General features: G+C 41.3%; 1 protein-coding gene and 1 long non-coding RNA gene across 2 annotated transcripts; both read right to left on the bottom strand.

Moving 5' to 3' along the window:
* Positions 1 to 3,348: 3,348 nt before the first annotated feature.
* Positions 3,349 to 12,073, bottom strand: LOC144704427 (uncharacterized). The gene is made up of 2 exons (XM_078576846.1): positions 11,028 to 12,073; positions 3,349 to 3,694 (listed from the first exon to the last, which is right to left on the bottom strand). The coding sequence occupies exons 1-2, from the start codon at positions 11,226 to 11,228 to the stop codon at positions 3,383 to 3,385; spliced, it is 513 nt and encodes a 170-aa protein (XP_078432972.1). The 5' UTR covers positions 11,229 to 12,073; the 3' UTR covers positions 3,349 to 3,382.
* On the bottom strand, positions 8,777 to 9,526 carry LOC144704650 (uncharacterized). Its single transcript, XR_013581879.1, has 2 exons — positions 9,268 to 9,526; positions 8,777 to 9,178 (listed from the first exon to the last, which is right to left on the bottom strand). It is a non-coding gene; the product is annotated as an uncharacterized LOC144704650 (long non-coding RNA).
* Positions 12,074 to 16,393: the final 4,320 nt, after the last annotated feature.

The raw sequence follows: 16,393 nt of genomic DNA, 5'->3' as shown, positions 1-16,393 counted from the left end.
GGGATTAAAATACTTGGCTAAAGGTTGGTAAGTCTTCTCTTAATTTTTATGGAATTTTTTCATATTTTTATTTAATTTTCTGACCATTCTATAGCCAAGAAATGATTTTTACGAATTTAAAGAATATATTTTATTTATCTAGTATTTAACAAATGTTTTTTTTATTTATGGCGTCCACGTCATTCGCCCAAAAATTCGAACAAATAATTGGAAGCGCCATAACGAACAAATCATTGGCTCAAATGATTTGTATCGCGTCGATTCGCCGCGTGCATTGATTGCACGCGGCAACCGATACACGTGCGTTTATAGCTATTAAAGAAATGTCTTTTTATTTAATATTTGTGGCGTCAATTCGAAACGTGCATTAAATGCACGCAGAATCAACGCTGCGTATATTAAATAAAACGACGGTAAGCTCACCTCTCTATTATTTTATTTTAAAGGGGCGCTGACGAGGGCGACATGGCTTATTTTTAACCATTTAAAGGGAGCATCAATTATTCAATAATTTTTAACTGTGGAAGCGCACAACACGTGTTAGAACGCGATTCGAGAAGGGGGAAAAACAAAAATAAAAGCATCGACCAATCAAAAAAGAGCATTTTATGAGATATCTTGAAGAGAAATAAAAGATCCAACGGCCTAGATTAATCCTCGGTAAAACCTTGATATCTTGAGATCTAGTCGTCCGATTGAGCTGAAATTTTGAGGGCATGTTTGTCTTTTCCCCCTCTACAATCCAGACGGTTGGATCTTTAAATAGAGGTCTGAAAAGGGCGAAATTTACTTTTTGAAGCTCTCCCCAAGAATTTGGCCAGGAAGGACACACGAGTTGCTTTGGAAGTCGACAGATCTTGATTCTCCATTCAAAGTTCTAAGTTTCTGATTTATATTTTGAACTTCTTCTTGAGATATTCTAAAAGGCCTTGGCATGGGCAAAATGTACATGCCCTAGAAGTCGTTTTGAATGAAATTAGCATTGCAATTTGATTCTGATTCAAGATCTGATTTTTAATCTTTAGTTTTAATTATATCTGGAACAATGCTGCATTTTTAGAATTTTAAATTAGGGTCGGATTTCACTTTTCCCAGAAATTCTTCATTTTCTCTCTCTAGGTTAATTCGTCTATTTTCTCTTTTTAGATTTCAAAATTGATTATTTGGAAATTTAGTTCAATATATAAAAAAGTTAAATATAAAATTTTATCCAAGAATTCGTCCATCTTGAAGTCCAATTTCAAACCCCCTTCTTGATTATTAATTCCCAATTTTAATTCATAAAAATTATCTTAAAATTTTATAATAATTGGGAAATTAATTATTTGAATTAATATGATCTTTTAATTAAAATTTTCCAATCTTGAGTGTTTTGACCGAAAATATTTAATATCAAAATTAAGTATTTACTTAATTTTGAATAATTAAAAACATCATTAAGTATAATTAAGGTTTACTAATTGCAAAAATCAGTTCATTCTTGAATTAATTTATTAAAAATTGGATAAAAATTCTTGCTCGATGCCTCCCAGTGGTTCGACCCCTTGCGTGCTCTATACACTATATTTAGTGATGAAGGGTATTTATAAATTTTATTGTACAAGTCTAAACTCCCAATCAACGACGTATTTATACATCAATTTTTTGGCTTATCAGGTTGCTAACTCAACAGTAGATTACTCGGCTTTTAAGTGAGGGTATAATAGTTTACACATTTAGATAAAGGAACGAATTCATCCAGACTATAGGTAGAGCCTATAAGACCACGACTGATCCTGAAAGGTAATGAATGAAAAAATAGCATGTCGTAATAGTCTTTAGTTAATATAAACTTTTAATGTATAACTCTGAAAGGGTCATCCTTACTGAATCGATAGTTTTTCATGAGTAAGGGGACAAAATAAGTTCACATTTAATTTTACCCTTCAATCAAGTGAATAAATGGAAAGATTTTTATGGCTGGAATTCTGCGAATGAAAAAATAACGAGCTTGTGTTCTTAATTTGATGTGTAGACAATCTAATCTAATTATAAGTTAAAAATAGATTAGTGCCTGATACGGGACAGGATTTTGTAAAATTTCCTCGTGGTTACTTGAGTCTATCGCGCCATTTGGCAACCCTTAGTGGGCTGGTTCATTGGGCCATCTCCTCGGGTGAAGTTCCTAACACATTCAAATCAGAATTTTCCTTTATTTTATCTTGTTTTTCATCAAACAAGTCGTGTCCAAAATAACACTAGATGTTGTTTGAACCTAATTTACCGACTCTACCATGTCAATGAGTTACTACCCTAATTGATGGGTTAAGAGGACAACTAGCTATCAAAAAGGTATTGATTCTCCCTTCCGATCCATTGGCCAACAAAAATATAGGAACATAAATGATGTCATTTCTTCAAACTTACTCCATTAATAACAACAAATTAGTCTGATTATGTGGGATTTACTTATTATATATGAAATTTAATTCATGAGTTAGACATGTGAGGAGACTAGAATGATAGTAATAATGATAACAATCGGGGAAGGGGACACATTAGTTTTAGGGAAGGAATCAAGGAGATGACTAGATGACTTATTAATATCTAAATAAGGAGATCATGAGACTAATAGTAGTAAATATATGAGGGGGGGGGGTATAAAAATGTAATGTGAATAAAGGTGGAGTGGAGAATTGAGATATGGTAGAAAATGGAGGACATTGCTGTCGACACTGAAAGAAGTATTGCCTGTGTATGATGTATTTAATATCTAGACAGCGGAGAAGAGGGCAGGATTAAAACAAACGAGACATACATGGGAGACACTTGCATGAATAAATTACAGAATATTTTAGTGGTAGAACTCTAAGTAGGTTTTACGGTCTTTGGAGTTGAGGATTCTTTTCTGTTCTGTCTTTCACAGATCTTGACAGCATTTCCCTAGCTATTTTACACTTTATAATATTTCATATTAGTATACAACTTTCAGTGTTTTTCCGAAAAGTGGGATGTTGTGGGCTTCTAATCGAAGGTCTGCTCGCATAGTCCTTAACCTGGTCAACTCTTCAACTCGCTCTTACTTCTTCCTCTCAACCAGTACACTCTACCTGCCAGAGAGCCATCACTTGCCATCATAATGAGGTGAAGAAGGTGAAGAGGAATTTTCCATTACCCAGTTCAGTGAACTCTCTCGTACACACAGTGGTCTTGCAAAAAGCAGGTTGTTCAAAAACACAACGCCTGAGCAAGAGCTCTGAATATTATTCCCCGTTAACACTCTCTGCATCGTATCCTAGTTCTGACAAGGACATTTCTTGAACCTAATTCTGTCCGCCGATGACATGTTTTTGCTATAACAAAGAGAAGTTAACACCAAGAAGACAACAAGGATAACAAAAGATTACACAGATCCAGCAGAGGGAAGTAGAAACAAACATCTGTTTGGAACGTTCAGAAAGTTGTAGAAAGTGATAGATCGCCGTGGTTGGCGGTGCTTCCCCATGTGGCCTCCGAGAGCCTGCCCGGTGAGGAAAACCCAGCTGCACTGACTACACCTGTGCTCGCCTCCGCTGGGCTTCGCCGGCGTCCTCGTCTTCTTCTTCCTCCGCCCCATCGTCCCCACCGCGTACCTTTCTTCCTCTCTTTCTTCTACAACAGTCGTTACGGTCTCCTCCGAGGCGGATCTGGGCTTCATCTCGACCGCAGGAGGAACCTGTTTGAATAACCACGATGCATCAAAACATGGCTTGAAGGAGTAGCGACGTGGAGTAAGCGGAGGAAACGTTCTTTTTCCTCATTTGTGGCTTAGAGAAAGTTGCGGGAAAACGTGGGAGCATGGATCCACGTTTTTCCTTCGACAGTTATTTTTTCTTCCCTATAAATGTATGTTGTATTTCAGTTTTTAATAGACAAGTCGTGAGTTCTTTTTTCCCTTGCCTCTTTCTCTCAAAGAAAAACCTCTCGCCCTCTTATTCTTCCACCGTAAGAGGGTACTGTCCAACAGAACCAACTCAGAATCAGGGACGGCCGGGATGCTCCGGGAGAGCTCAAGAAGAGCGCAGACAGCTTCGTCCGGGATAGAGAGCGCATACAAACTTTGCTGTGCCGGTGCTATGGATGCAAGAAATACGGTGCAATGACTTCTTCTCTTCTTCGTCGCCCACGTCGGCAGCCAAAAGGCGGCGCGCTTCTTCAGGGGCGTCTCTCCTCCGGCGTATGCACTCTCATGTGCCCGTGCACTGCCTTCGCACTGCCGAAGCACTTTAAGCATAGACTACAACGCAGTTGAGCCATCTCAGAATTATACTATCTTCTCTCGTCTCTCTGCTCTCTCTCTCTTCTCTCTTCTCTTCTACCTTCTCTTCTCTTCTTAATGCTTGCGCTTAAGCTGAGAGGGTGGCAGCTGTTTATAACGGTGACTGGGGCCATGGTTTGCGAGAGAATTTGCAGTTGGAGAGTTAACGAGAGTGCGATGAGTTTCACTCTGGGCCCTGCGATGGCCTCTAATAAACGTCCAGAGAAAGGCCTGGCGGGCAAGAGAGGATTCTAAGAACGGGTCAGAGAGAAGAGAGAGATGATGGGGTGTTGCTCAAGCTCGCCGGAGGATCACCGTCGCTGGCTTCGCTTCTAGAACAATGGTCGTTACGGGATCTGTTTCGGTTTAATCCCGACCGTCCGTCTCAAGGAGTTATTACGGCAAGGATGGTGCCACCTCAGCTCGACGCCAGCTCTCACGTGGAGTTAGTTAAAGACTCTCTTTGACTATTCTGTGTTGAACGCTCTTTAAAAGGGGCTATGTGTTTGATAAAATGCACACCCTGAGAACTCATTTTTTTTCCACGAGTGCTTCTTTTTCTTCCTCGCTTTCTTGCCCGTCTTAGTAGGTTCTTGAGAGGTTCTCAGGCTTCCCATAGCCAACATTTGGGATCAGAGCCTTGGCTTAACATCGTTGGGATCCTGAAGATGGCGAAGAAGGCAGGAGATCGTGGAATGGAGATGGCGGTTTTGGCAGCGACGCCCCTCATGCTCTCCAAGACGAACTACCGCGTCTGGGCAATGCAGATGGAGGTACTGCTCGAATCTCATGATTTGTGGTCAGTCATGGTGGACAATGATGTCCCAAAGAAGAAGGATAGAATGGCGCTCTCGGTGATCCTGAGCGCAGTGCCGGAAGATGTCATGGTCATGCTGGATGCGAAGAAGACGGCCAAGGAGAATTGGGAGATCCTACGGCAGAGTAATCTCGGCGTGGACAGAGTGATTCAGTCCCGCATACAAGGTTTGAAACGTGATTTTGAGATGCTTACCATGTCCAGGAATGATTCAGTCGTGGATTTTGCGATGAAATTCACGCAAATTCTCTCTGAGTTGCGGACTTTGGGCGAGGTGGTAGAAGAGCGAGAAGCTGTGCGGCGGTTCTTGAGGGCGAATCCTTCAAAATTCGACGCACTCACCCTGTCCTTGGAGCAGTATGGAGACCTGGATAAGATAAGCCTCGATGAAGTTATTGGGTCCCTCACCGTCCACGAGTTGCGACTCAAGGAGCGGGAGACTCGTGAAGAGGAGCAAGCATTGCTGGTGAAATCCATGAACAAGATGAAAATGAAGAATGAAGAAGGATCCTCATCTCGTGGTGGAGGTCAAAATCACCACCATGGCAGAGGAAGAGGCAGAGGAAGGAGCCGAGGACGAGCTTCAGCTCATGAAGAAAACAAAGAGAGCAAGTCGTTTGACAAGTCAGGAATCCAATGCTACAACTGTCAGAGATATGGGCATTTTGCATATGAATGCAGAAGCAAAAGGAAGGAGAGAGCAGATCGAGCATTTGTTGCTGAAACAACTGCAGCACCGGCGACCGCAAGTGTCCCTGCACCGACTGCAACATCCTCCCTTCTGATGGCCGTAGAAGAGGCAAGTTTATCAAATTCACTCTTGCTTGGATCTGACTATGGTATAGAAGTTTCAGATTACCGGTATCTCGACACGGGAGCAACAAACCACATGCCTGGACAGAAGAATTTCTTCTCCAATCTCGATGAATCAGTGTCCGGATTTGTGAAATTTGGGGATAACTCCAAGATTCCTATTAGAGGGACAGGTGATATCGTGATAACTCAGAAAAATGGCAGCACTCTCCGGCTTCCCAAGGTGCTGTTTGTTCCTGACTTGGCAGCAAACATCCTCAGTCTAGGCAGATTGGATGAAGAAGGATGCAAGATGACCACGGAAGAAGGTAAATTGACTATATTTGATTCTGATGGGCAATTATTTGCAGAAGTAAAGAGATCAGAGGGGCGGATCTACCTGCTGAAACTCAATGTGGTGGATCAATGTCTGATCACTGCAAAAGACGACTCTAAAACCTGGTTGTGGCACTCTCGTTTTGGCCACACCAGCGTTCATACTCTGAAGGAAATGTCCAAGAAAAATCTGGTAGAAGGTCTTCCCCAGCTCAACTTGCCTGCTGAAATCTGCAGAAGCTGTGTTGCAGGAAAGCAACATCGGGTGCCATTCCCACAGGCATCCATTTTTCGAGCATCAAAGCCTTTGGAGCTCATTCATGCCGATTTGTGTGGTCCTATCTCACCACCCACCTTGGGGGGGAGCAGGTACTTTCTTCTAACCATTGATGATTATTCAAGATTAACCTGGGTGGCAATGTTGAGACAGAAATCAGATGCCTTTGAGGCATTCAAGCGTTTCAAGAACTTGGCAGAAACGGATAAAGAGGTGAAAATAAAGACACTTAGGACGGACAGAGGGGGAGAATTCACTTCTGATGAGTTCTCAAAGTTCTGTTCAGAGCATGGCATCAAGAGACAGTTGACTGCACCTTACTCACCTCAGCAGAATGGGGTCGTGGAGAGGAAGAACAGGACTGTAATGTCCATGGTCCGAGCTATGCTCAAGGCTAAAGAACTTCCCAGAGAGCTTTGGGGAGAAGCTGTAAGTACAGCCATTTACATTCTTAATCGGTCTATTACTAAAAGTCTGCAGGGCCAAACTCCATACGAAGCCTGGACCGGTAGCAAGCCCAATGTGGACCATTTGAGAACTTTTGGGTCGATGGTGCATGTGAAGCTCACTACAGGACATGTGGGAAAGTTGGAAGACCGAAGTCATCCCATGGTCTTTATAGGCTATGAATTGGGAACGAAGGTGTATCGATGTTTTGATCCAACTACGAGCAAAGTCGTGGTCAGTCGGGACGTGTTTTTTGAAGAAGATCAGAAATGGAATTGGTCGCAGCAAGGTGAAAGTCCAATTTCTCTCACTTTCTCACCAGATTTCTTGTATGAACCAGGTGAGGAAGAAGAGTATGATGATCCTGATGGAGAACAAGAAATTACAGTGCCACAGGAAGAAAATCAGACATTTCCGGGTGACTCCAATGACAGTCAACCACCGAGGTACCGGTCATTAACTGACTTGTACTCAGATACCAGTCCTGTTACTCTAGATGAGCAGAGCTGCCTGCTTGCTGATGAAGAGCCTCTCACTTATTCAGAAGCTGCTCGAGAGGAGGTCTGGCGACAGGCCATGAAAGAAGAGATAATGGCCATTGACAAAAATCATACTTGGGAACTTGTGCTCCCTCCAGTTGGCTGCAGACCAATTGGATTAAAATGGATCTTCAAGCTGAAGAGAAATGCACAAGCAGAAATCATCAGGCATAAAGCAAGAATTGTGGTAAAGGGCTACTCGCAGAAGAAGGGGGTTGACTATGAGGAAGTATTTGCCCCTGTAGTCAGATTTGAGTCCATAAGAGCCTTGATTGCTTTGGTAGCCCAAAGGAGATGGGTGATTCATCACCTAGATGTGAAATTGGCGTTCCTAAATGGAGAAATTGATGAAGTAATACATGTTCAGCAGCCAGAAGGTTTTGTTGTTGAAGGGAAGGAGAGCCATGTGGTCCGATTGAAAAAGGCTCTGTATGGATTGAAACAGGCACCGAGGACCTGGTATTTCAAGCTTCACAAGTGCTTATTGTCACTTGGATTTGCCAAAAGTGATTATGAACAAGTCCTATACTTGAAGAGATCAGGTTATAAATGTTTGATTATTGGTGTATGTTGATGATATGATTGTCACAGGTTCCAGTCCAGAGGAGATCATGACATTCAAGATGCAGATGAAGAAAGAATTTGACATGAGTGATCTTGGATCACTAAGCTCATATCTTGGACTTGAGGTGAAACAAGAAGAAGACATGATTTTTCTGACGCAAAAAAGCTATGCTCAGAAAATCCTGGAATGTGCAAGGTTGACTGATTGCAATGGTGTCTCCACTCCACTGGAAGCTCGTGCTAAGTTCACCCATAATGAGAAGAGTACATGGGTGAATGCCACGGAATACAGGAGCTTAATTGGAAGTCTAAGATACCTGACTCATACAAGACCAGATTTGCTCTATTCCGTGGGGATACTGAGTAGATTCATGGAGGATCCAACTCAAGAACACTACAGTGGAGTCAAGCGGGTTCTGAGATATGTGAAAGAGACAGCTGATTATGGGCTAATCTACAAGAAGGGAGGTACAAATTCTGAACTAATTGGTTTCAGCGACAGCGATTTTGCAGGAGACGTAAATGATCGGAAGAGCACCTCCGGGTACATCTTCTTCCTTGGTGGAAGAGCGATCAGCTGGGGATCTCAGAAGCAGGGTATTGTGGCTCTGTCTTCATGTGAATCCGAATACATAGCTGCTACAGAAGCTGCACGTCAAGGTGTGTGGATGAATCGCCTGATTTGTGAAATGAAGGGTGAAGAGGAGATGACAGTAAAACTGATGGTGGACAACCAATCTGCAATTATTTTGAGCAAGAACCCAGTCCACCACAACCGCACCAAGCACATTGATACAAGGTACCACTTCATCCGACAATGTGTTGAAGACAAGAAGATTGAGATAAGCTACATTAGGACGGAGGATCAACTGGCGGATATTTTCACCAAAGCTCTTGGAAGATTGAAGTTTCAAGAGATGCGAGGACACCTTGGAGTACGTCGTCTTCGCAATGAGGAGCTAGAGCAAGGAGGAGATTGATGGGGTGTTGCTCAAGCTCGCCGGAGGATCGTCGTCGCTGGCTCCGCTTCTAGAACAATGGTCGTTACGGGATCTGTTTCGGTTTAATCCCGACCGTCCGTCTCAAGGAGTTATTACCGCAAGGATGATGCCACCTCAGCTCGACGCCAGCTGTCACGTGGAGTTAGTTAAAGACTCTCTTTGACTATTCTGTGTTGAACGCTCTTTAAAAGGGGCTATGTGTTTGATAAAATGCACACCCTGAGAACTCATTTTTTTTCCACGAGTGCTTCTTTTTCTTCCTCGCTTTCTTGCCCGTCTTAGTAGGTTCTTGAGAGGTTCTCAGGCTTCCCATAGCCAACAAGAGACACAGGTATTTCCGTTTGCGTATTGTCTCGGATGCCAAGTTCTGGCGGCGCGAGAAATTCAGGGGAGGTCTCGCTGGGGTTTGCGACGAGAGGAGAGAAGAGAGAAAGAGGTCCGCGGGATATTGGAGAGAGAGAGAGAGAGAGAGAGAGAGAGAGAGAAATAGTTCGAGATCGAGCGTGAGAGAGAGAGATGGAAAGAGAGAGAGAGAGAGAGAGAGAGAGAGAGAGAGAGAGAGAGAGAGAGAGAGAGAGAGAGAGAAATAGTTCGAGATCGAGCGTGAGAGTGAGAAAGATAGAGAGATGGAAAGAGAGAGAGAGAGAGAGAGAGAGAGAGAGAGAGAGAGAGAGAGAGAGAGAGAGAGAGAGAGAGAGAGAGAGAGAGAGAGAGAGAGAGAGAAATAGTTCGAGAGAGAGCGTGAGAGCAAGAAAGATAGAGAGATGGAAAGAGAGAAAGAAAGGTTCTGGAGGATTAAGAGTGAAAGCAATTGAATGAGAAAGAAGACAAAGACGAAAGAGAGAAGGAAACTGATCAGGTATGTCATTTTTTAATTTCACCTTCAAGCCATTACCAAAATCTTCTGTCTTATATCTTTGTTTCTTCATGAGTTCATCCTTGAGAAATCAATGCAAGACCTCCTTTATTTCCCTTCGGAAACCACACCCATAAACATTTTACTAACTAAACTAATCAACCCAGCGATGGAAAGAACGCTGACCTGAGAGGTATAGAGACCTCAGACAAGTCTACAGAGATTCAGAAAGAATCGATCTTCCACCTGAGATGCTGCAGCTTGTCTCCACAAAAGAGCCTTTCACGTTTCAAAAACTCTCTGTTCTTCAAGGTAAGCTTACTGATCATATACTTGCCCAGTTAGATAACAAGAAGACTGCAAAAGAGACGTGGGAACCTCGGTCCCGCTCGAACATTTCTTGGTATCCAACTCATTCCTCAACCCCTAGGCCTTGCACTTTCCCAGTCGCACTATTTATCTAACATTCTTCGCCGGGCTAACATGAGCCAGTTCAATGCCACGGTTACCCCTGCTCCGGTTATGATTTGAGTTTTCGTGTTTACCTTTACCTTGACCAGGGTTTTCTGAGTTTGAGTGCGTGAGATTGACGGTTGGTGGAAAATCGGGTGACTCCTTGGCGGGTTGATGTCTTGCGAGCATTGCTTCATGGTCTCGAAGATACGAGATGACTGTGCCTAATGACATAGGCTCTGCTGCTGCTCAGACCGTGGTGATAACAGGTGCGTGCTGCGTACCTAACCCTCGGAGAAGTGCACGAACCATAGTTCGTTGGTCAATTTGTTCTCCAGACGCTGCAAGAGCACTGCAAATGGACCGGAACTGAGCAATGTAGTCCTCAAGACTGGAGTTCCCTTTCGTCTGGATGTGCAGTTTTCCGAGTAGTTCTTGTACTCGGGCTTCAGCGGATGAGGCGTAATCTTTCGCTAGTGCATCCCATATCGCTTTTGCCGTCGAAGCTTCGGTTATGCATCCTATGTCATTCTCCGTCATGGATGATAGGAGGAATCCCATGACGTGTTGGTCGTAGTACCACCAGTCATCTTCGGGGTCCTCGGCTTGTTGAGGCGGCTCTGCTTCAATATGAGATATGAGGCGATGAGACCTGAGCGTAGGGAGTACCTGAGTTTTCCACACTATATAGTTTTCCCTTGTGAGCTTCACAGAAGGTGCCATCGCGGCAGAGATTCTCGTAGGACCTTTACGGGAACCGCTTCTTCTCCGAGTTTTTGACGAATCCTCCGGAGATGACGACTCCGACGCGCTTCCATTGTTCAGATGTAATGCTTTGAATGTTGATTCCGGCATTGGCTCTGATACCATGATAGAATTCGACACTCTCCAAGAGGAGTTGGGAAAGAGATTGATAAATAGAGGAGATTGATAAAGAGGAGAAACAAGATATTGAAGATACAGGATGAAGTTCTGTCCGTTGAGATACAGTGTCTGCCTTCTTATAGAGGGTCAAGGATATCTCAGGGCAGTTGCCATCATTAATGAGGGACGATACCATCATTATCCTTGCCTTGGAACTCTGCGAGGGGCGCCTCTTTGGCGGCGTGTGAGCTGGGAGAAATATCTTCCTCGACTGTTGCAGATTTGGTCGAGGAGAGGCTTCTCGAAGCTTCAGTGACGTCAGTAGCTGTTGCGTCATCGTTGGACTGGACGCGTGGGCGAGGGTCCTTGACAAGAAGAGAGAAAAAGGTCAGGGACAACGAGCACTTCCGACTCTCTTGCTGTGTTGACGATGTTCTTGAACTTTTTCCTGAGCGTTCGATAGAGATAAAGAGAGAGAAATAGGGAGGATATTAGAGCGAGAGAGATACAGATACGCATTGAAGCGGAAGACGCACGGGTAGATACCAAGAGAGACGGAGTAAGGCGGAGAAATAGACAGAAAAAGAAAACGAAAAATAAAACAGTGTGAGATATAGAGAGATAGTTTGAGAAATAGTTTAAGATAGATAGAGAGAGAGAGAAATAGCGAGGCAGATACAGAGAAAGAGGGAGAGAGAAATGGTTTCGGACAGAAAAATTGGGAGAGACAAAATTAGTTTGAGATGGAGAGAGAGAGAGAGAGAGAGAGAGAGAGAGAGAGAGAGAGAGAGAGAGAGAGAGAGAGAGAGAGAGAGAGAGAGAGAGAGAGAGAGAGAGAGAGAGAGAGAGAGAGCGACATAGAGAGAGAGAGATAGAGAGAGATATATATGTGGTATGAGGTACAGCAAGAGAGAGAGAGAGAGATAAATGGTCTGAGGTACAGCGAGAGAGAGAGAGAGATAAATGGTCTGAGGTACAGCGAGAGAGAGAGAGAGATAAATGGTCTGAGGTACAGTGAGAGAAAGAAATAGTCTGAGAGAGATACAGCGAGCGAGAGAAAGATATGGTTTGGGATAGATATATATAGAGAGAGATAGATGGATTGGGATAGATAGAGAGAGATAGAGACATGGTTTGGGATTGATGAAGAGAGAAAGAGAGAGAGAAATAGTTTGAGACAGACACACAGAAAGAGAGATCAATAGTTTGAGATAAAGAGAGAAATGGTTTGAGATAGATACAGATAGATAAAGAGAAATAATTTGAGATAGAGAAAGAGAGAGAGAGAGAGGGAGAGAGAGATATATGGTTTGAGATATATACAAAGAAAGAACGAGAAATAGTTTGAGATAGAGCGTAATAGAGAGAAGTAGTTTGGTATTTATATACGGAGAAAGATAACAAAATAAGTATAGAGAGAAGAAAAAATGATAGGGATGGAGAGACAGACAGAGAGACGGAAGGAGAGTAACAAAGGTTTAGGAAGATTAAGAGTGAAAGCAAATTGGATGATAAAGAAGTCAATGGAGAAAGGGAGAGGGAAACGGGGTGAAAGATGTCACCCATTTTTTTGTGGGAGAAAATGGTTTCTCCGATGTTCGCGCCGTTTAGAGAGATCGGGAAGAAATATATTAATTGAAGACTGATATGATTATAACTATATCATGACATACCGTCTTTACTCAACACACTTTCTAAAATGGTCTTAACACAATTAAAATTTATGAATTCAATTAAAGCATTTTATGTATAAATATACTCTCATCTTATCGAGAAGTTTGGTTAACAAAGAATTTGATCGTACATATCATTTATCCACAGGGTAATAATAACATTCTCATTTATAATGAATGCTACATTTTTCAGCTAGCTCTAATAAGCATAAACTGTAAAGTTGTTATTTCTTATTTGGACAATAATATTTTTAATTGCAGATATAACCTATCATTTGATCCCTAACTAGAGTGATATCTAATTTTAATTTGGGATTAAGAAATTTCATTAAGTGTGGGAGTTATTTATTATGTGTAGAGGAAAAGTCAATTTTGAGTAATAATGGCTTCATCTCAAGTGACACTAAAGAGGAAAATATGCTCATCTTGATAACAAATCAGGGCCAGTCTTTGAGTCACGGCTTAGGTTTGGTTTCTTTTAAATATCCCATTTCTCTCAAAACTAAGTATACTGCCAGTTGATTCAAACTACAAGCTCTCTGTATCAAGATCTCCAAAGAATCAGGTTTGTCCTCTCTTAATTTCACCTTCAAGCTACTACCACAATCGCTTGTCTTATATCTTTGTTTCTTCATGTTGTTCATCCTTCAGTAATCAATGAAAAAGATCCTTAATTGCCCTTCACAAAGAAAATCCATAAACATTTTACTGACCAAAATAATCAACCCAGGTCGTGCATTGAACATCGTATGTTTAAAAATCATGCACTTACAGTTATAATAAATATGTAAGTAACCAAAAGATCAGGTTTCCTTCCTCTTTCGTGTGACTTAAAGGGAGTGAGAAAAAGACCGAATATATCAACCAGCGCATGGACGCCTTCCGCCGTCATTCGCGATGCCTTTGGCAGCTCGCCCTGCACCACTACCGTCAACCGTTCAGCTGCCCCGGCGCATGCGTATCGCCCCTCTTGTCCATGGCATGCTGTGCCACTACTGCGCCTTGCCCCCGCCGCATCTCGCCACTGCCACGCCAACGATTATTGGTTGGCAGTGTCATTGACAACTCGAGTGTGCTTCTCAATAATTTTCAACTCGCATTCGCATCGACATCCACAATGCATTTTCTACCCGCCTAGATGCTGGAGCGGTCGTTCGATCCCAATCTGACGTTCTGCATCGGATCTCATTGTTTTTTAGTATTCTCTTAAAATAAAAGTGATAAATCTTAAATAAAAAATAGCAAAGATCACACAAATGTGCTTTTTTCCCAACAGTATAGATCGAACTTGAACTTTCCCAACCAAACTCCTGTAGCGCAAGAATTTATCAAGTAAATGTAATGCACTAAATTGCAAGCAACAAGTTGGGGACAAAAGTCCAAGATGGGGTACAAAGATATGGGAGAAGAGTTTTGAACTCTCTCAACAATTGGACTTGATCCAATGGTTTGAAGGGCTAGGATTAATTTACATTTTCAGCCTGTATCCACATTCCTTCCCATGTTTGAACACAGAACCTTCACATTCAAATCATGGTTTAAGTCCACTGTTATTGTATGTATTTGACTTAGTTCGTAAAAAGGACTTAAATGGACTTCGCAAAAGTATAATTGGGCCTCTTTTATGGTCAACCAAAGTGTAATTGGGTTACTAAGGCAACAAGAACATTTCGATACAAGATGGACACCAATTTTTTGTATATTTTTGACCACTGGCAATACATCATTGAAAAATCTGCACATAAAACACTTGATCTTAGTAGGTATCCTAGTTTTCCATACTATTGTGTTTAGGACATTTTAAGGTTTCTTGCTGCAAAAATGCTGCCATGCTGACTTTGTAGTAAATTCTCTATGTGTAGTAGGAGTCCAGATTGCTGAATACGGGACAATAGATAATTTATACCCCTTGTTTCTCATTCGTGTGATAATCTGTTCCGGAACCCCGTAATGTCGAAGATCCTATCTATCTATCTATCTATCTATCTATCTATCTATATATATATATCTATCTATCTATCTATCTACCTATCTATCTATCTATCTATCTATTTATCTCTCTATCTATCTATCTATCTACCTATCTATCTATCTATCTATCTATCTATCTATCTATTTATCTCTCTATCTATCTATCTATCTATCTATATATCTATCTATCTATATATATATATATCTATCTATCTATCTATCTATCTATTTATCTCTCTATCTATCTATCTATCTATCTATCTGTCTATCTATCTATCTATCTATCTATCTATCTATCTATTTATCTCTCTATCTATCTATCTATCTGTCTATCTATCTATCTATCTATCTATCTGTCTATCTATCTATCTATCTATCTTTTTTTTTTATAGCAAATTTGATCAAATATAATATCTATCTATCTATATATCTATCTGTCTATCTATCTATCTTTTTTTTTTTTAAAGCAAATTTCATCAAATATAAAAATTTGTACATCAGTTTGTTGGAGCTGACCAGATGTCAAGCACCTGAGAGAGATGGGATAGAAAATCAAAAAATATTTGGCAGCATCTCCCCTGTTTCTTTTCCCTTCAGCTAAAACCAAACTAGAGTAATCTAATCATTTTCCTTGTCAGATTTTCCTTCCTCATTTTGTTGATGTTTGGGTTCATTTGTTGGCTGTCACGTTCTTTTCCTGTTGTCTTCTCTCGTATGTCGTGGTTGTTCCCTATGGTTCGTATTTAAAGTGTATTCGATCACCGCGGATGGTTGGACTCAACCAAATCTTCTTGGGACGTTGCGGTGCTGTAATTCTTACCTATTTCTGAAATTATCAAGCTATGTCTCAAGGCTAACCTTGAACTTTAATAAAATTTTGGTTAGTTCATAAACAAGAATATAGATAAGAAAATTTAAAATCTTTAAGATGCAAGATAGGTATCCCATTTTTTAATTTTGGTTTTCTTAAAGAAATTATAGTATCATTTAATTATGTTATCATTTCTAAAAGAAATGCTAACATAATTATTTTACATCAATATATGATTTATGTGCTGAAATCTGAGATAAAAATAGTTTCTCCATGCCTTCAGGATCAATACAAACCACCTCCACTGGTCTCCTAGGGTACAATGATATGTTGATGCACTACCCTTAAAGATGTGTCGCTCTTTCTTCTTTGATTTGGCCCAACACTATCCGGTGGTGATGGGGATTAGCATCACATTCCTCGGGAGATCGAGAATCTTCATACGATGGTTTCAACACTTTTCTGAAAATAATCCACAAACTGTTGTACATTTCCCTCATTGTCATCTTTTGATACTTGTACTGATTCCTGCTGTTTTTTATTGGTGCAAACTTTCAAGCTTTTTGTAGAAAAGTTTATCCATTTGTTGTTGTCTGCTTGTTGTCTTGATCTTTCTTGATCATAGCTGAATATAATTCCAAATCAAGTTCGGCTTTGAGTTTGATTTGTTGTTGTTTCCTTGTTGTTCTGTCCTTTCTTGACTGCAATTGAATATC

The sequence above is a fragment of the Wolffia australiana genome, chromosome 6, assembly GCF_029677425.1.
Source record: "Wolffia australiana isolate 7733 chromosome 6, ASM2967742v1".
NCBI classification, from domain to species: domain Eukaryota; kingdom Viridiplantae; phylum Streptophyta; class Magnoliopsida; order Alismatales; family Araceae; genus Wolffia; species Wolffia australiana.
The sequence above is the reverse complement of the archived record's forward strand: the minus strand, read 5'-3'. Positions and strand labels throughout refer to the sequence as shown.